General features: G+C 41.3%; 1 protein-coding gene and 5 long non-coding RNA genes across 17 annotated transcripts in view; 2 read left to right on the forward strand and 4 right to left on the reverse strand.

The window, feature by feature from the left end:
• Positions 1 to 631: 631 nt before the first annotated feature.
• The window catches only part of LOC125704786 (mucin-2-like), a 35,129-nt gene continuing 10,681 nt past the window's right edge, over positions 632 to 25,079 (reverse strand). Inside the window, exons 4-11 of one of the 12 annotated variants that reach the window (XM_048970798.1) lie at positions 14,670 to 14,710; positions 4,048 to 4,068; positions 3,769 to 3,929; positions 3,565 to 3,681; positions 2,627 to 3,186; positions 1,978 to 2,039; positions 1,699 to 1,859; positions 632 to 1,254 (exon numbers count right to left, since the gene is read on the reverse strand). In XM_048970798.1, the coding sequence (XP_048826755.1) occupies positions 1,160 to 1,254; positions 1,699 to 1,859; positions 1,978 to 2,039; positions 2,627 to 3,186; positions 3,565 to 3,681; positions 3,769 to 3,929; positions 4,048 to 4,068; positions 14,670 to 14,710 (1,218 nt within the window). In that variant the 3' untranslated portion in view covers positions 632 to 1,159. Of the gene's footprint in view, positions 1,255 to 1,698; positions 1,860 to 1,977; positions 2,040 to 2,626; positions 3,187 to 3,564; positions 3,682 to 3,768; positions 3,930 to 4,047; positions 4,069 to 5,784; positions 5,806 to 13,025; positions 13,857 to 14,369; positions 14,531 to 14,648; positions 14,711 to 25,079 lie in introns of those variants that run through there. The other 11 variants (XM_048970802.1, XM_048970804.1, XM_048970801.1 and 8 more) reach the window with 11 other exon arrangements.
• Positions 3,120 to 5,507, forward strand: LOC125704787 (uncharacterized). The gene is made up of 3 exons (XR_007381245.1): positions 3,120 to 3,186; positions 3,565 to 3,635; positions 5,379 to 5,507. It is a non-coding gene; the product is annotated as an uncharacterized LOC125704787 (long non-coding RNA).
• LOC125704791 (uncharacterized) lies at positions 6,762 to 7,727 on the forward strand. Its single transcript, XR_007381249.1, has 4 exons — positions 6,762 to 6,820; positions 7,073 to 7,127; positions 7,422 to 7,492; positions 7,619 to 7,727. It is a non-coding gene; the product is annotated as an uncharacterized LOC125704791 (long non-coding RNA).
• On the reverse strand, positions 8,068 to 10,710 carry LOC125704788 (uncharacterized). Its single transcript, XR_007381246.1, has 3 exons — positions 10,572 to 10,710; positions 8,300 to 8,367; positions 8,068 to 8,204 (listed from the first exon to the last, which is right to left on the reverse strand). It is a non-coding gene; the product is annotated as an uncharacterized LOC125704788 (long non-coding RNA).
• On the reverse strand, positions 17,359 to 17,782 carry LOC125704790 (uncharacterized). Its single transcript, XR_007381248.1, has 2 exons — positions 17,703 to 17,782; positions 17,359 to 17,465 (listed from the first exon to the last, which is right to left on the reverse strand). It is a non-coding gene; the product is annotated as an uncharacterized LOC125704790 (long non-coding RNA).
• Positions 18,087 to 20,456, reverse strand: LOC125704789 (uncharacterized). The gene is made up of 3 exons (XR_007381247.1): positions 20,365 to 20,456; positions 18,296 to 18,363; positions 18,087 to 18,205 (listed from the first exon to the last, which is right to left on the reverse strand). It is a non-coding gene; the product is annotated as an uncharacterized LOC125704789 (long non-coding RNA).

The raw sequence follows: 25,079 nt of genomic DNA on the forward strand, positions 1-25,079 counted from the left end.
TTTACTTGAGTTCTTTGAGGAAGCTACAAGTGAAATTGATCACAAAAAGGCCTACGATGTGATCTGCGTAGATTTCCAGAAGTCCTTTGATATTGTCCCCCGCAAATGGCTCTTGCTTAAGGTCAAAGCTGCAGGGATTTTAGAAACTTTAGCAACTTTGATCTAAAACTGGTTAACAGACAGGAAGCAGCGGGTAGTTACTAGAGGCACAGTGTAACTGTGGGCCTGTGTTCATAGTGGGGTACCGCAGGGTTCAATTTTAGGACCACAATTGTTTCTAATTAACGATATTGACACCAATACATGCAGTAATCCGGTTAAATTTCCAGACGACACCAAGGTGGGTGGTGTAATAGATACTGATCTAGCAGCACAGAGACTACAAAGGGATCTTGATTTAATTAGCGACTGGGCTGATACCTGGCAGATGAAATTTGACATACATAAATGTAAGGTAATCCATGCAGGAAGCAGAAATATAAAGTACAGATATTTTATGACTTTCACTGAAATAAAGGTAGCTGATTATGATAAAGACCTCAGTGTGTATGTTGATGGTTCAATGTCCCACTCTCACCATGACATATGACAACCCCACTTCGGTGTCACACAAACACATTTGACAAGTAAGTTTTCTGAGATTTTGCTTTATTTTCAAGTAACTAGCACAGTATTAGCTGATTAGTAACAGTTCATTCATTCGTAAGCATATTATTAAGAACCCATCACCCTGCCTTATAAACATTTGTAAACCATTTGCAAGTGTGTGTATAAACAGTAACTAATCATTCATAAGCATGTTATTAAGAACACAGTAACCTGCCTTACAAACATTTGTAAACCTTTTCTAAGTGTGCTTAACATTAAGCAAACATTCATATGTATACTATTAAGAATTCATTTGTATGCTTCACAAACCTTTGTAAACTATTTGCAAGTGTGCTCATAAACAATATGTAACCATTTACTAGCATATTAAGTGTTAAATTATAGTTAATTTACTGTTAAAGAGCAGACTTTAATATAAAGTGTTACTAAGAACTCTATTGTTCTGACTTTTTACATCTTCAATCATTCTAGGCAAATTATATATTTGGCTCAATGTCATGGCACAGTCATTTGATCGTCTTGCCCGCTTCTCCACAAATGTAATAGAATTTCAGTTCAGCAACTTGTGCAACAGTAGTGACAGTGATGCTAAACAGGAAGCAGTGAAGACACTGGCTTTGCTGATGGTGCTGGAGCTGGAAATTGCTAATTGGGATACAAGAACAGAGGGGAAATACTTTAATGGAATGGTAAACAGTGGCAGAGTTTCACATTTCTGACCTTTTTGCATGAAACAGTCTAAAGCTAAATGGAATGCCCACAAGTTGGGTGCCCCTTCGCTGTGACCTTGCTCACACATGTATGGACAGCAAGTTGAGGCTGAAAAATGAGTTTCCTCACAGGAATAAATAAAATAACACTATTCTATTCTATTTTCTGGGATAAATAGATAGGCCAAAACATTAGCATATAAGCTGCATTGAAAAACAATACTGACAACAGTATCACTGTGAATCTTGGGATTACATAATATTATATTTTAAATTGTTTGATCATTTTACATGAGTATTACAGTATTTTTGCTTGTGTCAAAACACAATTATCAAAAATCAATCAATACTGTCAGGGTACTTTTAAAGTATTACCTACCTGTACCATTAACTATAATGCTGCTGATGTTAATGTTTAGTCCAGGTAGTTGTGAATTTGATACTGCATTTATCAATACTTGTCCTATTTTTTGACCGCTGGGTACAGTTCCATTAGTAGCATTGAATTCCAGTTGCATCCCGGTTACGATTGATCCAGCCCTTCAGACAAAGTATGAAGCCCAAATTATCACACGATTCAGAAGGTTTGAAGACTCACGCTCACTTACATCACACTCCATGTCTTTCCCCCAAACACAAATGATTTTAAGAATCTTACCTGAAATATAACACGATCAACCTCAAGAAAGACCCGAAAACTTTCCTAAAAATGGGCTCCATCTACAGAGAAATAAAACATTCCATAGGTTTATGTTAATATTTTTGCATCTAGAAAAATGAGCATTTCAGTAGTTAGTCATAGTTTTCTATGATATACAGATCAATATACAATGTTTACCACAAATACAAATTGGTGTTGCATGTTGATCAGTGAAATGTTGACCATTGCATGTTCAATGTAAGTATTTTCATGTACAATTTCTTAATTGAGATTTGAAAATACTGAAATTTTATTCTACAATGACAAATAGAATCTGGAAAAGTAGTTTTAAATTAGAAAATAATGATTAAATGTTTTGGATATATGGGACTTATTATCAAGGTTAAGTGCAGACATGCATGAATGCAAATAAAGAAAAGCTATCTGACTGTCTGTATTACTTTCACTGAAATATAAGTGGATTTTCTGTGTAATCTCTTTGGGATTTTGTACACTATGATCAAGTTAGTGATTAAAAAGAAAATAACCTGACATTTTATGGTAATCATTTCATATTAGGAAGCATTATGATTTCTTCTTATTAAACAAACATAATACAGAATGATTTAAGAAATACTCCATAAACGATACTGAGAATAATTCTTACCAGTGTCTTGATCAGGTTTACTCTATTGATGTAAGTCTGTGAGGTGTGGTCCGAAAGTTCAGGGACAAATGTGTCAGTGGAAGAAAACTGCATATCCGCAATGGCAATGCCAGCAGCAGAAGTTGTTGTGGTTGTGGAGGTTTTTGTAATCAGAGTGGTTTTTCTGGTTGTTGTTGAAGTGGTTGTAGAGGTTGTTGTAGTCAGAGTGGTTTTTGATGTTGGTGTGGTTACTGTGTTTGTTGTGGTTGGAGTGCTTGATATAGTCGAAGTGGGTGTTGTTCGAATGGTGACTGAGGTGACAGCAGCAGATTTGCTGCTGGCTTTAGTGGTGGCAGAGCTGACAGAATTTTGTGTGTTGGTGGTTTTAGTGGTGGCAGAGGTCCCAGAGACAGGTGTACTGCTGGCTTTAGTGGTGGCAGAGGTGACAGAAACAGGTGTACTGCTGGCTTTAGTGGTGGCAGAGGTCCCAGAGACAGATGTACTGCTGGCTTTAGTGGTGGGAGAGGTGACAGAAACAGGTGTACTGCTGGCTTTAGTGGTGGCAGAGGTGACAGAAACAGGTGTACTGCTGGCTTTAGTGGTGGCAGAGGTCCCAGAGACAGGTGTACTGCTGGCTTTAGTGGTGGGAGAGGTGACAGAAACAGGTGTACTGCTGGCTTTAGTGGTGGCAGAGGTCCCAGAGACAGGTGTACTGCTGGCTTTAGTGGTGGCAGAGGTCCCAGAAACAGGTGTACTGCTGGCTTTAGTGGTGGCAGAGGTCCCAGAGACAGGTGTACTGCTGGCTTTAGTTGTGGCAGAGGTGACAGAAACAGGTGTACTGCTGGCTTTAGTGGTGGCAGAGGTCCCAGAAACAGGTGTACTGCTGGCTTTAGTGGCGGCAGAGGTCCCAGAGACAGGTGTACTGCTGGCTTTAGTGGTGGCAGAGGTCCCAGAGACAGGTGTACTGCTGGCTTTAGTGGTGGCAGAGGTGACAGAAACAGGTGTACTGCTGGCTGTAGTGGTGGCAGAGGTCCCAGAAACAGGTGTACTGCTGGCTGTAGTGGTGGCAGAGATAACTGAAAGAGAATTATCTTAGGCTGCATCAAAACACAATAATCAAAAATCAATCAATACTGTCAGGGTATTTTTAAAGTATTACCTACCTGTACCATTAACTATAATGCTGTTGACGTTAATGTTTAGTCCAGGTAGTTGTGAACTTGACACTGCATTTATCAATACTTGTCCTGCTTGTTGACCACTGGGTACAGTTGCATTAGTAGCATTGAATTCCAGTTGCATCCCGGTTACGATTGATCCAGCCCTTCAGACGAAGTATGAAGCCCAGATTATCACACGATTCAGAAGGTTTGAAGACTCACGCTCACTTACATCACACTCCATGTCTTTCCCCCAAACACAAATGATTTTAAGAATCTTACCTGAAATATAACACGATCAACCTCCAGAAAGACCCGAAAGTTCTCCTAAAAATGGGCTCCATCTACAGAGAAATAAAACATTCCATAGGTTTATGTTAATATTTTTGCATCTAGAAAAATGAGCATTTCAGTAGTTAGTCATAGTTTTCTATGATATACAGATCAATACACAATGTTTACCACAAATACAAATTGGTGTTGCATGTTCATCAGTGAAATGTGGCAAAACCCACCATTGCATGTTTAATGTAAGTATTTCCATATAAAATTTCTTAATTGAGATTTGAAAATACTGAAATGTTTATTCTACAATGACAAATAGAATCTGGAAAAGTATTTTTAAATTAGAAAATAATGATTAAATTTTTTGGATATATGGCACTTATTATCAAGGTTAAGTGCAGACATGCATGAATGCAAATAAAGAAAAGCTATCTGTCTGTCTGTACTACTTTCACTGAAATATAAGTGGATTTTCTGTGTAATCTCTTTGGGATTTTGTACACTATGATCAAGTTAGTGATTAAAAAGAAAATAACCTGACATTTTATACTAATCATTTCATATTAGGAAGCATTATGATTTCTTCTTATTAAACAAAGATAATACAGAATGATTTAAGAAATACTCCATAAACGATACTGAGAATAATTCTTACCAGTGTCTTGACCAGGTTTACTCTATTGATGTAAGTCTGTGAGGTGGGGTCCGAAAGTTCAGGGACAAATGTGTCAGTGGAAGAAAACTGCATATCCACAATGGCAATGCCAGCAGCAGAAGTCGTTGTGGTTGTGGAGGTTGTTGTAGTCAGAGTGGTTTTTGTGGTTGTTGTTGAAGTGGTTGTAGAGGTTGTTGTAGTCAGAGTGGTTTTTGATGTTGGTGTGGTTACTGTGTTTGTTGTGGTTGGAGTGCTTGATATAGTCGAAGTGGGTGTTGTTCGAGTGGTGACTGAGGTGACAGCAGCAGATTTGCTGCTAGCTTTAGTGGTGGCAGAGCTGACAGAATTTTGTGTGTTGGTGGTTTTAGTGGTGGCAGAGGTCCCAGAGACAGGTGTACTGCTGGCTTTAGTGGTGGGAGAGGTGACAGAAACAGGTGTACTGCTGGCTTTAGTGGTGGCAGAGGTCCCAGAGACAGGTGTACTGCTGGCTTTAGTGGTGGCAGAGGTCCCAGAAACAGGTGTACTGCTGGCTTTAGTGGTGGCTGAGGTCCCAGAAACAGGTGTACTGCTGGCTTTAGTGGTGGCAGAGGTCCCAGAGACAGGTGTACTGCTGACTGTAGTGGTGGCAGAGGTCCCAGAAACAGGTGTACTGCTGGCTTTAGTGGTGGCTGAGGTGACAGAAACAGGTGTACTGCTGGCTGTAGTGGTGGCAGAGGTAACTGAAAGAGAATTATCTTAGGTTGCATCAAAACACAATAATCAAAAGTCAGTCCATGCTGTCAGGGTACTATTTAATTATTACCTACCTGTAACTTGAATGCTGCTGATGTTAATGTTTAGTCCGGGTAGTTGTGAATTTGACACTGCATTTATCAATACTTGTCCTGTTTGTTGACCGCTGGGTACAGTTTCATTAGTATTATTGAATATCAGTTGCATCCCGGTTACGACTGATCCAGACCTTCAGACAAAGTATGAAGCCCAAATTATCACACGATTCAGAAGGTTTGAAGACTCACGCTCACTTACATCACACTCCATGTCTTTCCCCCAAACACAAATGATTTTAAGAATCTTACCTGAAATATAACACGATCAACCTCAAGAAAGACCTGAAAGCTTTGCTAAATATGGGCTCCATCTACAGAGAAATAAAACATTCCATAGGTTTATGTTAATATTTTTGCATCTAGAAAAATGAGCATTTCAGCAGTTAGTCATAGTTTTCTATGATATACAGATCAATATACAATGTTTACCACAAATACAAATTGGTGTTGCATGTTGATCAGTGAAATGTGGCAAAACCCACCATTGCATGTTTAATGTAAGTATTTCCATATACAATTTCTTAATTGAGATTTGAAAATACTGACATTTTATTCTACAATGACAAATAGAATCTGGAAAAGTATTTTTAAATTAGAAAATAATGATTAAATATTTTGGATATATGGGACTTATTATCAAGGTTAAGTGCAGACATGCATGAATGCAAATAAAGAAAAGCTATCTGTCTGTCTGTACTACTTTCACTGAAATATAAGTGGATTTTCTGTGTAATCTCTTTGGGATTTTGTACACTATGATCAAGTTAGTGATTAAAAAGAAAATAACCTGACATTTTATAGTAATAATTTCATAATAGGAAGCATTATGATTTCTTCTTATTGAACAAAGATAATACAGAATGATTTAAGAAATACTCCATAAACGATACTGAGAATAATTCTTACCAGTGTCTTGGTCAGGTTTACTCTACTGATGTAAGTCTGTGAGGTGGAGTCCGAAAGTTCAGGGACAAATGTTTCAGGGGAGGAAAACTGCATCTCCATATTGGTGATGCCAGCAGCAGAAGTCGTTGTGGTTGTGGAGGTTTTTGTAGTCAGAGTGGTTTTTGTGGTTGTTGTTGAAGTGGTTGTAGAGGTTGTTGTAGTCAGAGTGGTTTTTGATGTTGGTGTGGTTACTGTGTTTGTTGTGGTTGGAGTGCTTGATATAGTCGAAGTGGGTGTTGTTCGAATGGTGACTGAGGTGACAGTAGCAGATTTGCTGGTAGCTTTAGTGGTGGCAGAGGTGACAGAATTTTGTGTGTTGGTGGTCTTAGTGGTGGCAGAGGTCCCAGAGACAGGTGTACTGCTGGCTTTAGTGGTGGGAGAGGTGACAGAAGTATGTGTACTGCTGGCTTTAGTGGTGGGAGAGGTGACAGAAACAGGTATACTGCTGGCTTTAGTGGTGGCAGAGGTGACAGAAGTATGTGTACTGCTGGCTTTAGTGGTGGCAGAGGTCCCAGAAACAGGTGTACGGCTGGCTTTAGTGGTGGCAGAGGTGACAGAAGTATGTGTACTGCTGGCTTTAGTGGTGGCAGAGGTCCCAGAAACAGGTGTACTGCTGGCTTTAGTGGTGGGAGAGGTGACAGAAGTATGTGTACTGCTGGCTTTAGTGGTGGCAGAGGTCCCAGAAACAGGTGTACTGCTGGCTTTAGTGGTGGGAGAGGTCACAGAAGCGTGTGTACTGCTAGCTTTATTGGTGGCAGAGGTCCCAGAAACAGGTGTACTGCTGGCTTTAGTGGTGGCAGAGGTGACAGAAGTATGTGTACTGCTAGCTTTAGTGGTGGCAGAAGTCCCAGAAACAGGTGTACTGCTGGCTTTAGTGGTGGGAGAGGTGACAGAAGTATGTGTGTTGGTGGTTTTAGTGGTGGCAGAGGTCCCAGAGACAGGTGTACTGCTAGCTTTAGTGGTGGCAGAGGTCCCAGAAACAGGTGTACTGCTGGCTTTAGTGGTGGCAGAGGTGACAGAATTTTGTGTGTTGGTGGTTTTAGTGGTGGCAGAGGTCCCAGAGACAGGTGTACTGCTGGCTTTAGTGGTTGCAGAGGTCCCAGAAACAGGTGTACTGCTGGCTTTAGTGGTTGCAGAGGTCCCAGAAGCAGGTGTACTGCTGGCTTTAGTGGTGGCAGAGGTCCCAGAAACAGGTGTACTGCTGACTGTAGTGGTGGCAGAGGTGACAGACACAGGTGTACTGCTGGCTTTAGTAGTGGCAGAGGTGACAGACACAGGTGTACTGCTGGCTGTAGTGGGGGCAGAGGTGACAGACACAGGTGTACTGCTGGCTGTAGTGGTGGCAGAGGTCCCAGAAACAGGTGTACTGCTGGCTTTAGTGGTGGCAGAGGTCCCAGAAACAGGTGTACTGCTGACTGTAGTGGTGGCAGAGGTGACAGACACAGGTGTACTGCTGGCTTTAGTGGTGGCAGAGGTGACAGACACAGGTGTACTGCTGGCTGTAGTGGGGGCAGAGGTGACAGACACAGGTGTACTGCTGGCTTTAGTGGTGGCAGAGGTGACAGACACAGGTGTACTGCTGGCTGTAGTGGGAACAGAGGTGACAGACACAGGTGTACTGCTGGCTGTAGTGGGAACAGAGGTGACAGACACAGCTGTACTGCTGGCTGTAGTGGTGGCAGAGGTGACAGATGAAGTTGAATTGAGACCTGTTGTCACTGCATCTGTGGATGTAATAAAGATAAAGTGTTTCACTCAAAGTTAATATACAGTCTGACATCGGTTGGAAATCTACAGTTATATCTGATGGATAACTCACCAGTCAAGAAAGACAGTAAAATTATTATTTTTATGGTTAGCCGGTTAGTCTTGTTTCTGGAAGACATTCTGAAGAAGAGAAGATGAAATTAAGTAAGTAATAATGACATAAGCATAACTGTAAATGCAGTCATAATATAATCCTAATCCTTGATATTCCAAGAAGTATAAGTATTGGCTGAATCAGTATTGGGGGAAATGACGTGTATTTAATAATGACGTGTATTTAATAATTTAATAGTTATTGTTACATGTCTACATAACAAGGCGAAATGAAAAAGGAACAGGTAAACAACTTTGATTGTGAAAATAAAACCACTCTGTGGGATATTCTCAAACGGGTTATGTGTACAAATTAAAATCTATTGTGTTCCTCTCCTAAAGACATAACAACAAATTAAATCTATTAACTATGTTCTCCATTTATTTTTAGACTTAAATTCATATGTTATACCTAGGATTTTAAATGAATATTTAACACTTTATCCATCCATCCATTTTCCAAACCGCTTATCCTACTGGGTCACGGGGGGTCTGGAGCCTATCCCAGAAACAATGGGCACGAGGCAGGAAACAACCCAGGATGGGGGGCCAGCCCATTGCAGGGCACACTCACACACCATTCACTCACGCATGCACACCTACGGGCAATTTAGCAACTCCAATTAGCCTCAGCATGTCTTTGGACTGTGGGGGGAAACCGGAGCAGAACTGAATTTTCATAGTTCACCTAACATAAAAATATTTTGGAAAAACAAAAGTTGTTTATCAAGTTTTTTTTTCCGTCCATGCACATGCACTCTATGTACATTTTACTTTGTTTGTATTTAATTAGTCAATCATCCACAAAATCTGGAAATGTACATCATAGCCATGGCTAATTTATAGGGAAGTTTACATGGATAATATAATCTATATACGTGTGATAAATGTGAAACTGTATGTTCTATATAAGGATTAAGTTCAATTGAACCTTTATGAAGCTAGTAATATTGTAGGTATTTATTTAGTTTCACATGTACTGCCTCTCAATAACCAATTATTTTTGCAATATATGAGGAATAAGACCTGGAGAACCATGTGTGGAATTGCCAGTACATCACAGTTCACTTGTCATTACTAAGATTTTCTCAGTTGTGCTTGTCATTTTGAATTGATATACAAAGATAGTCTGATTAATAGCACCACATACGTAATACCAGGTAGAAGCCCCTGTCTCACAAACTAGTTTAAGGCTAGATGAATTTTTTGCTCACTGTGGTTGCATCACCAAGCAGTTATTTTTGCACCATTCACTGAAAATTGCTCAGAAGAAGCTGCTTCTGAGATGCTGGAACCGCCATGCTTGGCTCCAGAATTCATACCATGTTTAAAGTCACTTTAGATAAGGCGTCTAACCATTCAAATGATTAGTAATATAATAACTAAATCACTTTACCCTGCCTACATGCTCTGTGTATTTAGCTGTAGCCTCATAATGTAATGTTTGTAGAAGCAAAGCATTTGTATGAATAAGCAGGTTTTCCTAGTTTAGTGACTACAAACTGCATTTACAAACCCACACATGAATTCGCTGCCATAAAGTCTATTGGTTTATCTCATGGGAAATCACAGTAACCTTTTAAGGCTTTATGTAATACTTTGATGCCAGCTTATTTTCAGTCATGAATCCAGTATTCTCTGTATGGTCATTGTTAGAATGCACAATGTCTCCTCTCGACATATTGAAGTAAATGTAGTCCTGGGATGTATTTATCAGCTAATATGCATACTGTGTTTCTTAAGAAGTTCATCAACATCTAAGCAGGTAAAAAACTCCTGGTTGCATCATTAATTATTTTATGAAACTAATTCTAATATACAAAGAAAAATAAAATGCACTATCAAGTCCAAGAAGGCTGACATTGTCCCTACATCTAACATTTAATATGTTTAATGATACATTTTTCATGACACACTGAAATTGTAACTGTCCTGTAACCGCACAAAAAATAACCATATTTTTACATTTACTCAGTATATCTAGTCCACGTGGAAAAAAAATTATGGTGCATTTTTATAATTAAAAAATACAATCATTAATTAAAAATTCATTAATTCAGAAATATTTATCAGTGACTCAATTTGATTTTAAGCGGTATTAATAGATGGATGGATGCATGAAAGTATGTGATATAGACCGAATGCTGATTGATATAATGAAAACAACGACTACAAAAAGAAATGAATAATTTCTGTGTGTTCATCCTGTAATTACCAGCTTTCACACTTACCTTGTTAATGTATCAGTTAACCTTTAATTTTCTGTCACATGCGTATGTTAGTCCACCTGTTCACAAGTGTATGTGTAGTCCTGTGGGTGGCATGTCACAAAGCAAACTCTTCCTCATTTTATAACCAGGGGTGACGTCCTTATTCTTTCTTTCTTGAAAAAGCACATATTTCACTGTGGAAGTCACTCCCTTCATTTTTGGGTTGGGCGTTTTGTGAGCAGTGGCATTGTTTATTTTTCTTCAACCTTGAAAACACACTTTCTAGAATGCTTTGCGATGATATCATGACTAGTAAGTGCGTTACAGTGTTATAAATACGTATGACTAAGGAACACTGAACTCTAGCAGAATTTAAAAAATAGGCTGAAATGTGTAATTTAAATATATTCCATTAAAATAATAAATGTCAAAAAATGTCCAGCATATTGAGGCAACATTGGATTATTTTGTTAATGTAACGTTTTTTTTTTAATCTTTTTTCACTTTCCTTTGACAGAATTGGCAGCCACTCCGGGTACAGCTGGAGGAAGCAGGCCGCAAAGGTCTCTCGATATAACTGGTGTGTTCACCGTGGTACACCAAGAGCAAAGAAATGATCTTAATTTCTTTACGTATGAATGACTATGTATATTAATGTCTATACAGATTAGCAGCTGGGGTGGTTGCCCTGTAAGAAAGGGGACTGGAGGATGTGTTCCAACTTCCCACTCCTCAGCCTCCCTGGGAAGGTCTAAGATGGGGTACAGGAGAATAAGGTCCGCCCTCTGGTTGAACCTCGGATCCAGGAGGAGCAACGCAGATTCCATCCTGGTCGCAGAACCCTGGAAAAGCTCTTTGCCCACACAAGGGTACTGGAGGGTTCAGGGGAGTTTGCCCAACAAGTCTGCAGGTGTTTTGTGGACTTGGAAAATGCATATGATTGTGTTCCTGTGGGGGGTTTCGGGAATATAGGATATGGGGTCCAATATATATAACATTGATTCTGTTCATAAACTATATGAACAGAATTTCTAGGCATAGCCAAGGGGTGGAGGGGGTCTTTTTTTTGAGGGGGGGGGGGGGGGGGGGGCTCAGGATCGCGTCTTTGCTTTTTGCAGATGATGTGGCCCTGCTGGTGTCGTTGGGCTGTGACCTTCAGCATGCACTGGTGTAGTTTACAGCTGAGTGTGAAGCGGCCAGAATGAGGATCAGCACCTCCAAGTCTGAGGTCATGGTTCTCGACCGGAAAAGGGTGGATTGCCCTCTCTCTGGTGGGGGATGAGTTGCTGCCTCAAGCAGAGGAGTTTAAGTATCTTGGGGTCTTGTTCACAAGTGAAGGAAGAAGGGAGCTGGAGATCGGTGCAGCATGAGAAATAATGTGGATGCTGTACCATTCAGTAATGGTGCAAAAGCAGCTGAACTGGAAGGCAAAGCTTTAGATTTTCCAGTTGATCTACATTCCTACCCACGCCTAGGGTCATTAGCTGTGGGTAATGACCAAAAGAATGTGATCTAACAGTAGAGCCGCAGCTTCTCCACATCAAAACGAGCCAGTTCAGGTGGTCTGAGTATCTAGGTTGGCTGCCTCCTGCACGGCTCCCTGAAGAGGTGTTTCGGGCACGTTGATACCCGGGAAACACTGGAGAGATTATATCTCTGGGCTGTACTGGGAATGCTTTGGTAACCCCCTGGTGGAGTTAGAGGAGGTGACTGGTGAAAGAGAGGTCTGGGTATCCCTGCTTAGACTGCTGCCCCCACAACCTGACCCCCGATAAGCGGCAGAGAATGGATGCATGGCTGGATTTCTAAATACAGACGCTCCTCTACTTGCGAATGAGATACGTTCCGAACGGCTGTTTGTAATCTGGAATGTTTGTAAGTCATTGTTCAACATCATTTTAAGGGTTTACGCAAGTACAAAGAACGAGGATGCTGGGAGTACGCATGCTACGCTGCTGCGGGGGAAGTCCCACTAGGTGGAACTGGCGTGCAGAAGAAAAAAAATTGATGTTGCAGACAGAAAACAGGAGCCCAATGAACACAGTTTGGACTTAGTCCTCTTCGTTCGTATGTCTGAAAGTTCGTAAGGTGAAAATTACTGACATATTTATTAGCTTCTCTGGGTTATTATTACTTTTTTCTGTAAAGAAGATTTTGAGTTTTTGTGACATGATTCTTATGCTGTAGTTTTTAACACTAAGGCACTTAGGTTTGGCATTACAGCAAATGAATAGTATTCGTGTAGCATAATAAGTTACTTACATCAAGAAATAAGAAGTTTGTCTTATAAATAGCATAAATTAACTGAGTTATTTGTGTTTCCTTTACTGTCACCATTCGAGCTATCATTCCTAATTCAGAGCCATTCATTTCTCCAGAATGTTAACTACATGGTAATAACATTACACAGGGAGAAACACAGTATCATTCTGTTTTTCCTGCGTAAGCACAAAAACCACGAGAGTGATTTATAAGTACTCCAAAAATGAGTTGCATTTTATTAGAAGATGTTTTGTTCCAAAGAGACCTTTCCAGGATGCATGTGAATACAGCTAAGGAGCAAAGCTGCACATTTCTGTACTCCACAGATCTTTCTAAGCTTAATCAAATCTTATCATTGGCAGCTACATTGGAGCACGAGAAATTTTGCTGCGAATAATTAAAAAACAAATAATTATAAAATGTGAGGGGGACACGTCTCCCTCAGATTTAATGGCGACGATACCCATGCATTGCACAGTTGGTTTCCCTTTTGACAATGTACAATATATATATAAAAATACATAATTTGTATCCATTTGTTGCAAATAGTTTCATTCATGATTAGCACAGACTGAAAGATAATAAATAATATACTACACGATAATTTCACAGGGTCATGTATACAAAATACTCATGAGAGACAGAGTGCCATCAGAACTACCCCTGGATGTAAGAAATATATTCTTCCTTAGGATACAATATCCTAATGTGCCAGGAACAAGACGCAGTTCTTTGAATTTGTCTCTTTCTGACATTATTTCCCTGTGCCACAGACAGTGGAACTCATGCTCCAATTGAGATCAATCCCATTTTATTTTAGTAGGAAGAACTACTATCATGTTGACTTTCTGAATCTTCAATCATTCCAGGCATATTAGATGTAGATGGATCTATGTCCTAGTGAAGTGTTTTGATCGTCTTGCCCGCTTCTCCACAATGTAGTAGAATTTCAGTTCAGCAACTTGTGCAACAGTAGTGACAGCGATGCTAAACAGGAAGCAGTGAAGACACTGGCTTTGCTGATGGTGCTGGAGCTGGAAATTGCTAATTGGGATACAAGAACAGAGGGGAAATACTTTAATGGAATGGTAAACAGTGGCAGAGTTTCACATTTCTGACTTTTTTTCATGTAACAGTCTATTAAAACTAAACTGAATGCCCACAAGTTGGGTGCCCCTTCGCTGTGACCCCCCAGGCTTGCTCTCACCTGTATGGACAGCAAGATGGGGCAAAGCGAAAAAAGAATTTCCTCACAGGAATAAATACTTACCTAAATAATTGCTATTCTATTCTATTCTATTCTATTTTATTCTCTAGGATAATTAGATAAGCCAAAACACCAGAAGCATCAGCATATAAGCTGCATTAAAATAATGAATACTGACAGCAGTTTTGTTGTAAATCTAAAGTTGTTCATCAAAATTTACACAACTAGATATTACATAACATCATGTTTTAAGTTGTTTGATAATTTTACATGAGTATCTTTGCTTGCGTCAAAATACAGTTATCAAAAATCAATCAATACTGTCAGGGTACTTTTAAAGTATTACCTACCTGTACCATTAACTAGAATGCTGCTGACGTTAATGTTTAGTCCAGGTAGTTGTGAATTTAACACTGCATTTATCAATACTTGTCCTGCTTGTTGACCACTGGGTACAGTTCCATTAGTAGCATTGAATTCCAGTTGAATCCCGGTTATGATTGATCCAGCCCTTCAGACAAAGTATGAAGCCCAAATTATCACACAATTCAGAAGGTTTGAAGACTCACGCTCACTTACATCACACTCCATGTCTTTCCCCCAAACACAAATGATTTTAAGAATCTTACCTGAAATATAACACGAGCAACCTCAAGAAAGACCTGAAAGCTTTCCTAAAAATGGGCTCCATCTACAGAGAAATAAAACATTCCATAGGTTTATGTTAATATTTTTGCATCTAGAAAAATGAGCATTTCAGCAGTTTGTCATAGTTTTCTATGATATACAGATCTATATACAATGTTTACCACAAATACAAATTGGTGTTGCATGTTGATCAGTGAAATGTGGCAAAACCCACCATTGCATGTTTAATGTAAGTATTTACAATTTCTTAATTGAGATTTAAAAATACTGAAATTTTATTCTACAATAACAAATAGAATCTGGAAAAGTATTTTTAAATTGGAAAATAATGATTAAATGTTTTGGATATATGGCACTTATTATCAAGGTTAAGTGCAGACATGCATGAATGCAAATAAAGAAAAGCTATCTGTCTGTCTGTCTGTACTACTTTCAGTGAAATGTAAGTGGATTTTCTGTGTAACTTCTTCAGGATTTTGTACACTATGATCAAGTTAGTGATTAAAAAGAAAATAACCTGACATTTTATAGTAATCATTTAATATTAGGAAGCATTATGATTAAACAAAGATCCTACAGAACGGTTTAAGAAATACTCCATAAACGATAATGAGAATAATTCTTACCAGTGTCTTGATCAGGTTTACTCTATTGATGTAAGTCTGTGAGGTGGGGTCCGAAAGTGCAGGGACAAATGTGTCAGGGGAGGAAAACTGCATCTCCACAATGACAATGCCAGCAGCAGAAGTTGTGGTTGTGGAGGTTGTACTGGTTGTTGTTGGAGTTGTTGCTGTGGCTGCTGTTGGAGTGGTTTTTGTTGTTATTGTTGTTGTAGCTGGGGTGATTTTTGTTGTGGTTCTTGGAATTGGAGTGGGTTTTGTTGTTGGTGTGGTTATTGTGATTGTTGTGGTTGGAGTGGTTATTGGACTTGGAATGGGTTTTGTTGTTGGTGTGGTTATTGTGATTGTTGTGGTTGGAGTGGTTATTGGACTTGGAGTGGGTTTTGTTGTTGGTGTGGTTATTGTGATTGTTGTGGTTGGAGAGGTTATTAGACTTGGAGTGGTGGCAGTGGTCACAGCAGCAGATGTATTGCTGACCTTCATGGTGGAAGTGGTGACAGAAATTGATGAACTTATGGCTGCAGTGGTGGCAGAGGTTCTTTCGGGTTTAGGAAAGGAAGTGGTGATAGCAAAATGTGTACTAGTATCTGTTAAGGTTGATGTCCGGGTTGGGGAGTCAGATACCACTGTTGTTGTGATTTCAGTTACTGATGTAGTATGGTGCTCTGTAACTGCTGTTGTTGAACCTTCAATTTCTGGTAAAGTTGGAGTACCTGTGAAAGATGAGGTTGAGGATTCATATATATATGTTGTTGTGATGTCAGTTACTGATGTAGAATGCTCCTGGGTGACTGTTGTTGTTGATTGTTCAGTTTCTGTTGAAGTTGGGGTATCTGTGAAGGCCGAAGTTGGAGATTCCGATTCCCCAGTTGTGATTTCAGTTACTGATGTAGAATGATCTTCAGTGCTTGCTATTGTCGAGTGTTCAGTTTCTGTTGAAGATGGGGTATCTGTGAAGGCTGAAGCTGAAGATTCTGATACCTCTGTTGTTGTGATGTCAGTTACTGATGTAGAATGCTCCTGGGTGACTGGTGTTGTTGATTGTTCAGTTTCTGTTGAAGTTGGGGTATCTGTGAAGCCCGAAGTTGGAGATTCCGATTCCCCAGTTGTGATTTCAGTTACTGATGTAGAATGATCTTCAGTGCTTGCTATTGTCGAGTGTTCAGTTTCTGTTGAAGTTGGGGTATCTGTGAAGGCTGAAGCTGAAGATTCCGATACCTCTGTTGTTGTGATGTCAGTTACTGATGTAGAATGCTCCTGGGTGACTGGTGTTGTTGATTGTTCAGTTTCTGTTGAAGTTGGGGTATCTGTGAAGGCCGAAGTTGGAGATTCCGATTCCCCAGTTGTTGTGATTTCAGTTACTGATGTAGAATGATCTTCAGTGCTTGCTATTGTCGAGTGTTCAGTTTCTGTTGAAGATGGGGTATCTGTGAAGGCTGAAGCTGAAGATTCCGATACCTCTGTTGTTGTGATGTCAGTTACTGATGTAGAATGCTCCTGGGTGACTGGTGTTGTTGATTGTTCAGTTTCTGTTGAAGTTGGGGTATCTGTGAAGGCCGAAGTTGGAGATTCCGATTCCCCAGTTGTTCTAATTTCAGTTACTGATGTAGAATGGTCTTCAGTGCTTGCTATTGTGGAGTGTTCAGTTTCTGTTGAAGTTGGGGTATCTGTGAAGGCTGAAGATGGAGATTCAGATACCTCTGTTGTTGTGATGTCAGTTACTGATGAAGAATGCTCCTGGGTGACTGATATTGTTGATTGTTCAGTTTCTGTTGAAGTTGGGGTATCTGTGAAGGCCGAAGTTGGAGATTCCGATTCCCCAGTTGTTGTGATTTCAGTTACTGATGTAGAATGGTCTTCAGTGCTTGCTATTGTGGAGTGTTCAGTTTCTGTTGAAGTTGGGGTATCTGTGAAGGCTGAAGATGGAGATTCAGATACCTCTGTTGTTGTGATGTCAGTTACTGATGAAGAATGCTCCTGGGTGACTGGTATTGTTGATTGTTCAGTTTCTGTTGAAGTTGGGGTATCTGTGAAGGCCGAAGTTGGAGATTCCGATTCCCCAGTTGTTGTGATTTCAGTTACTGATGTAGAATGGTCTTCAGTGCTTGCTATTGTGGAGTGTTCAGTTTCTGTTGAAGTTGGGGTATCTGTGAAGGCTGAAGATGGAGATTCAGATACCTCTGTTGTGATGTCAGTTACTGATGAAGAATGCTCCTGGGTGACTGGTATTGTTGATTGTTCAGTTTCTGTTGAAGTTGGGGTATCTGTGAAGACCGAAGTTGGAGATTCCGATTCCCCAGTTGTTGTGATTTCAGTTACTGATTTAGAATGGTCTTCAGTGCTTGCTATTGTCGAGTGTTCAGTTTCTGTTGAAGTTGGGGTATCTGTGAAGGCTGAAGATGGAGATTCAGATACCTCTGTTGTTGTGATGTCAGTTACTGATGTAGAATGCTCCTGGGTGACTGGTGTTGTTGACTGTTCAGTTTCTGTTGAGGTTGGGGTATCTGTGAAGGCTGAAGCTGAAGATTCCGATACCTCTGTTGTTGTGATGTCAGTTGCTGACGTAGTTTGGTTCTCAGAGTGTTTTGCTTCTGTTGAACTTGGGATATCTGGAACTGAAGTTTGCAATACACCTGCGGTAGTATCTTCAGTTTCTGGCGTACTGTTCTTCTCAGTTACTGTTGTAGTAGTGTCTTCATTTCGTGTTGTAGAGGGGATATCTGTTGAAAAGGATGTTGTGGATTCTGATACACTAGCATCTTCAGTTGGAGTTGTTGCAGGAATGTTGGTTCCAGTAGTTACAGAGGTATCCCCAGTAGTTGTCAACTCTTCAGTAGTCAACGTGACAGGTTCTGTTATAACAGTGTCTGCAGTCGTGTCTGAAGTAACAGTGGCACTGGTAGCAGTTGGTGCCAATGCTGCAGCCGCGGAAGTAAAGATAGAGTATTTCAATGACAGTTAATATACAGTCCAAATTCAGTTGGATGATTATCTGATGGATAACTCACCAGTCAAGAAGCACAATAAAATTATCATTTTTCTGGTTAGCTGGTTAGTTTTGTTTCTGGAAAACATTCTGAAGAAGAGAAAAGGTAATGAAGTAAGTAATAATGACATAAGCATAACTGTAAATGCAGTCATAATATAAACCTAATCCTTGATATTCCAAGAAATACAACTATTTGCAGAATCAGTATTGGGGAAAATGACCTGTGTATTAAATATTAGACTTGTATATTGTAACATTGTTACAAGTCTACATAGCAAGGCAAAATGAAAAAGGAAAAGGTAAACAATTTTAAGTATGACATGAATAAAACCACTCTGTGGGATATTTGCAAACTGGTTATGTGTACAAATTAGAATCTCTTGTGTTCCTCTCCTAAACCACATAATAACAAATTTAAGCTAATAATTATGTTCTCCAGTTATTTAACGATTTAAATTCAAATGTAATACCTAGCATTTTAAATTAATTTAGTTTATTGTTTATAATTTTAACAAAGTTCTGAAAGTTTCAATAAAGCATAAAATTTTCCTAGTCTTACGCTATAAGCAAATCAAGTTTTGCAAGACATTGCTTGATAAGCCATCAATTAACAGACCTGAATTTTAATAATTCACCCAACATAAAAATATTTTGGAAAAACAAAAATTATAAATTTTTTGCTAATTGTCATTCCCTGCATACCTTTTCCCCCCTGTTCCCTGTGGTGTGGCGCTAACGAGCCACACCTGTTTAACCCTGCCTTTTGTTTCAGGTCTCGTGTGGATGATCCCAGGTGCATCTCGTCTGCTCCCTCATCTGTGGTGTATATAGTATCTCCTTGTCCTGCGCTCCCCAGTCTGCCCTGTGCCCTGTCTTCTCTCCCAATTCACCCTACCCCATTTTGACCCATCACGGTCCTTTTCCTTTTGCCCTACTTGTGTTTTGCTTAAATAAAGCCCCCGTTGCTTTTCCCCACAGTTGCTTTCATTTCCGTCCTTCTTGATACATGACAATACTTAATTATACTTAACACATTAATGTTCTTTACATGGGTTAACTTCAATTGAACCTTTACAAAGCTAGCATTATTATAGCTTATAATTTAGTTGAAAATGTACTGCTTCTCATTAACTGATTTTTTTTGCAATACACAAGGAATAAGACATGGAAAACCATGGGTGGAATTCCAGTACGTCACAGTTCACTCTTCATTACTAAGATTTTTTCAGTTGTACTTGTCATTTTGAATTAATATACAAAGATAGCCTGAATAGCTGATTAATAGCACCACATATGTAATACCAGGTAGAAGCCCCTGTCTCACAAACTAGTTTAAGGCTAGATGAATTTTTTGCTCACTGTGGTTGCATCACCAAGCAGTTATTTTTGCACCATTCTCTGAAAATTCCAGCTACTGTGGTGCAGGAAACACTGAGTGTAGCTGCTTCTGAGATTCGGGAACCGCCATGCTTGGCTCCAGAATTCACACGTTTAAAGTCACTTTAGATAGTTTAACCATACAAATGATTAATAACACAATACCCGAGTCGCATCAATGTTTGTAGAGGCTAATATGCATACGGTGTTTCTTATGTAGTTCAGTTAACAACTAAGCAGGGAAATAACTCATGGTTTCACCATTTTTAAAAGTAGTTATAATATATAAAGAAAAATAAAAACCCACTATCAAGTCCAAGAAGGCTGACATTGCCCCTAAAGCTAACATTTAATATGTGTAATAGCACATTTTTCATGTTACATTTTAATTGTAACTGGTCGGTGACCACAGGAATAAAAAACAAACATATTTTTTCATTTATTCAATATATATAGCCCACATGGAGAAAATAAAACTTCTGGTTCACTTTTATAGTTTAAAAATACAGCCATTAATTAAAAATTCATTAAATCAGAAATATTTACCGGTGACTCAGTTTGATTTTAAGCAGTATTAATAGTTGGATGGATGCATGAAAATATGTCATATAGACCTAATGTTAAAGATTGTTATCATGAAAACAACCACTGAGAAAAAGAAATTTATAAATTCTGTGTGTTCATCCTGTAATTACCAGCTTTCACACTTACCTTGTTAATGTGTCAGTTAACCGTTAATCTTCTGTCACATGCGTATGTTAGTCCACCTGTTTACAAGTGTATGTGTAGTCCTGTGGGTGGCATGCCACAAAGCAAACTCTCCCTCATTTTATAAGTAATCAGGGGTGACGCACTTTTTTTTTTCTTTCTTGCAAAAGCACATATTTCACTGTGGAGTTCACTCCCTTCATTTTTGTGTTGGGCTTAGTATGAGTGTTTGCATTGTTTATTTTTGTTCAACCTTGAAATCGCACTTTGTAGAATGTTTTGCGATGCTATCATGACTAGTAAGTGCGTTGGACAGTTATAAATAAGTATGACAAAGGAACATTGAATTCTGATAATTCTGATAATAAAATTCTCTATCGGAATTTTAGAAATATTTAAATATATCCCATTAAAATAATATATGTCAAAAATGTTCCAGCATATTAAGGCAACGTCGCATTCTTTTGTTACTCTAACATTTTTTGGTCTTTTTTAATTTTCCCTTGACAGAATTGGCAGCCAGTCCGGGTACAGCTGGAGGAAGCAGGCCTCAAGAGTCACTAGATATAACTGGTGTGTTCACCATGGCCTCTCCTTGGATTGCCACCTTACCATGGTGGCGGGGTTTGCGTGCCTCAGTGACCCTGGGGGCTATATTGTCGGGGGCAATTGCCCCTGGTAGGGTCTCCCAAGGCAAAAAGGTCACAGGTGAGGGGCCAGAAGAAGAGCAATACAAAAAACCACTGATGAAGGAGTACTACGGCAAGGTCTTGTTGTCCTAGCCTGGACTCGGGTCACTGGGACCCTACCCTGGAGCCAGTCCTGGGGGAGGGGCCCATTGGGGAGTGCATGGTGGCTGGGTTTTGGCCAGTGGGGCCCGGCTAGGCCCAGCCCGAAAGAGTTACACGGAACCGTCCCTAGGTGGGCCCACCACCCGCAAGGGTAATATCAGGGGTTCAGCTGGATGTGGATCAGGTAACTGACAAGGGAGGCCCTAGTAGACCGATTCCCGGCTAACAAAACTGGCTTTTAGGACATGGGATGTCACCTCTCTGGTGGGGAAGGAGCCTAAGCTTGTGTGTGAGGTTGAGAGATACCAGCTAGATATAGTCGGGCACATATCTACACATAGCGTGGGCTCTGGAACCAATCTCCTGAAGAGGGGCTGGATGCTCTTTTCTTATGGAGTTGTGGCGGGTGAGTGACACAGGGCTGGCATAGGGCTGTTGGTGGCCCCTACAGCTCATTAATATCGGAGGTTATGTTGGACTTCTGTGCAATGCATGGTTTGTCCATAATGAACACCATGTTCAAGCATAAGGGTGCCGTATGGAACTGTGGCCTCAGGGTGGTCGGTGCCAGCGGTGGCAGTAACCACTATACTCAATGGTGGACACCAGAGGTGAGGGGGGCTGTCAAACTGAAAAAGGAGGTGTACTGGGAATTATTAGCCTGGGGGACTCCGGAGGCAGCTAACAGGTACTGGCCTGCCAGGCAGAATGCAGCTTCGACGGTTGTGGAAGCAAAAACCCGGTTGTGGGAAGAGTTTGGTGAGGCCATGGAAAGTAACTTTCGGTCAGCCTCTAAAAGGTTCTGACAATTCGTCTGGAATATCAGGAAGGGGAAGCAGCTCCTTGTTCCTACTTTTTACAGTGGGGAGGGGGTGCTGTTGACCTCACCTGGGGACATCACTCGGAGGTGGAAGGAATACTTTAAGAACCTCCTCAACCCTACCTCAGATACATCTACGTGCATTGCCTTCGAGACATCTGAGAACATGGGGCCCGAGGGGGCTGGGGGGAACTTGCCCATCACTGAGGCTGAGGTTGCCAGGGTGGATGAGCCCTTGGATGAGATCTTTCACGGCGGGTGGATGAGATTCGTCCAGGGTACCTGAAGGCTCTGGATGTTGGGCTGTCATGGCTGACACACCTTCTCAACAGTGCATGGAGGTCAGCAACAATCCCGCTGGATAGGCAGACTGGGGTGGTGGTCCCCTTATTCAATAAAGGGGACCGGAGACTGTGTTCCAACTACAGGGGAATAACTTCTCAGCCTTCCTGAGAAAGTCTATTTCGGGGCACTGAAGAGGAAGGTGAGATTGATAGTCGAATCTCAGATTCAGGAGGAACAATGCGATTTTCGTCCAGGCCGTGCAACAATGGACCAGCTTTATACCCTTGCGAAGGTACTGGAAGGAGCGTGGGAGTTTGCTCATACAGTCTACATGTGTTTTGTGGACTTGGAGAAGGCTTTCGACTAGGTTCGCTGAGGTGGTCTGTGGGGGGTGCTTCGGGAGTATGGGGTTCGGGGCCTGCTACTCTGGGTGATCCAGTCTCCATCTTCATCTGTTCAGCTCTTGATCTCTTCTACCCTCACTCGTGAACCAGATCCCGAAACACTTGAACTCCTCGACTTGTGGCAGTACCTCCTCCCTGATCTGAAGAGGGCAAAAGCTTGGTCTGCATTGGCGGTAATAAGTTGGACGTGTTCCCAGTGCATGCTAGGCTCTAGGAGGACTGCCCTTTGTCTCCGGTCCTGTTTATAATATTTATGGACAGGATTTCTAGATGCAGTCAGGGTGTTGAGGGTGTCCAGTTTGGTGACCACAGGATTGAGTCGTTGCTTTTTGCGGATGACGTCGTCCTGTTGGCTTCATCTGCTGAGGACCTCCAGCATGCTCTGGGGCAGTTTGTAGCCGAGTGCAAAGCAGTGGGAATGAGGATTAACACCTCTAATCTGAGACCATGGTTCTCAGCCAAAAATGGGTGGATTGCCCTCTTCAGATCAGGGATGAGGTACTGCCACAAGTGGAGGAGTTCAAGTGTTTCGGGATCTGGTTCACGAGTAAGGGTAGAAGAGATCAAGAGCTGAACAGATGAAGATGGAGATTGGAGCAGCATCTGCAGTTTTGCAGGCACTAAAAGCAAAGTGCCTGAAAGCAAAGCTCTAGATCTATTTGTCCATTTTTGTTCCTACTCTCACCTATGGTTATGAGCTGTGGATAGTGACCAAAAGAATGAGATCACAGATACAGGCAGCCGAAATGAGGTTTCTTCGCAGGGTGCCTGGGTTCTCCCTTAGAGAGAGGGTAAGAAGTTCAGATATCCGGGAGAGTCTCAGAGTAGAACTGCTGCTTCTCCACATCGAAAGGAGCCAGTTGAGGTGGTTTGGACACCAGGTGCGGAAGCCTGGAGAGGTTTTCCGTGCATGTCCTACAGGAAGGATGCCCCGGGGCAGACCCAGGATGCACTGGAGGGATTATATCTCTCGGCTGGCCTGGGAATGCCTCAGCATCCCCCCCAAAGAGCTGGTAGAGGTGGCTGGGGAGAGGGAGGTCTGGGTATCCCTCCTGAAGTTACCCCGGACTCGAACCCTGGACAAGCGGATGGTGTTGATATGTCCACCATGGTTTGAGTTTGAGTTTTATTCAAAGGATCCCCATTAGCTACAGCCATGCTGCAGCTATTCTTCCTGGGGTCCTGAAAAAAAATCATTAAACATACAACAAATAATTAAAAAAGATAAATACATATACACATATACACCCACATAGTGCACATGGTGCACCAAGAGCAAAGAAATGATCTTAATTCCTTTATGCATGAACGACTATGTATATTAATTTCTATGTAAATTAGCAGACTTGAGTGGTTGCTCTGTAAAAGGGACTGGAGAAAATGTTCCAATGTCAGGCTGATCACACTCCTCAGTCTCCCTGGGAAGGTCCAGACTGGAATACAGTAGAAGAAGGTCTGCCCTTTGGTTGAACCTCGGATCCAGGAGGAGCAATGCAGATTCCATCTTGGTTGCAGAACCCTGGAAAAGCTCTTTGCCCTCACAAGGATACTGGAAGGTTCAGGGGAGTTTGCCCAACCAGTCTGCAGGTGTTTTGTGGACTTGGAAAATGCATATGATTGTGTTCCTGTGGGGGGTTTCGGGAATAAAGGATATGGGGTCCAATATATATACTGATTCTGTTCATAAACTATATGAACAGAATTTCTAGGCATAGCCAAGGGGTGGAGGGGGTCTGCTTGGGGGGGGGGGGGGGGGGCTCAAGATCGCGTCTTTGCTTTTTGCAGATGATGTGGCCCTGCTGGTGTCGTTGGGCTGTGACCTTCAGCATGCACTGGTGTAGTTTACAGCTGAGTGTGAAGCGGCCAGAATGAGGATCAGCACCTCCAAGTCTGAGGTCATGGTTCTCAACCGGAAAAGGGTGGATTGCCCTCTCTCTGGTGGGGGATGAGTTACTGCCTCAAGCAGAGGAGTTTAAGTATCTTGGGGTCTTGTTCACGAATGAAGGAAGAAGGGAGCTGGAGATCGGTGCAGCATGGGAAATAATGTGGATGCTGTACCATTCAGTAATGGTACAAAAGCAGCTGAACTGGAAGGCAAAGCTTTAGATTTTCCAGTTGATCTACATTCCTACCCACGCCTATGGTCATTAGCTGTGGGTAATGACCAAAAGAATGTGATCTAACATTAGAGCCGCTGCTTCTCCACATAAAAATGAGCCAGTTCAGGTGGTCTGAGTATCTAGGTTGGCTGCCTCCTGCACGGCTCCCTGAAGAGGTGTTTCGGGCACGTTGATACCCAGGAAACACTGGAGAGATTATATCTCTGGGCTGTACTGGGAATGCTTTGGTAACCCCCTGGTGGAGTTGGAGGAGGTGGCTGGTGAAAGAGAGGTCTGGGTATCCCTGCTTAGACTGCTG

This window comes from Brienomyrus brachyistius, chromosome 12, assembly GCF_023856365.1.
Source record: "Brienomyrus brachyistius isolate T26 chromosome 12, BBRACH_0.4, whole genome shotgun sequence".
In the NCBI taxonomy this organism is placed as follows: domain Eukaryota; kingdom Metazoa; phylum Chordata; class Actinopteri; order Osteoglossiformes; family Mormyridae; genus Brienomyrus; species Brienomyrus brachyistius.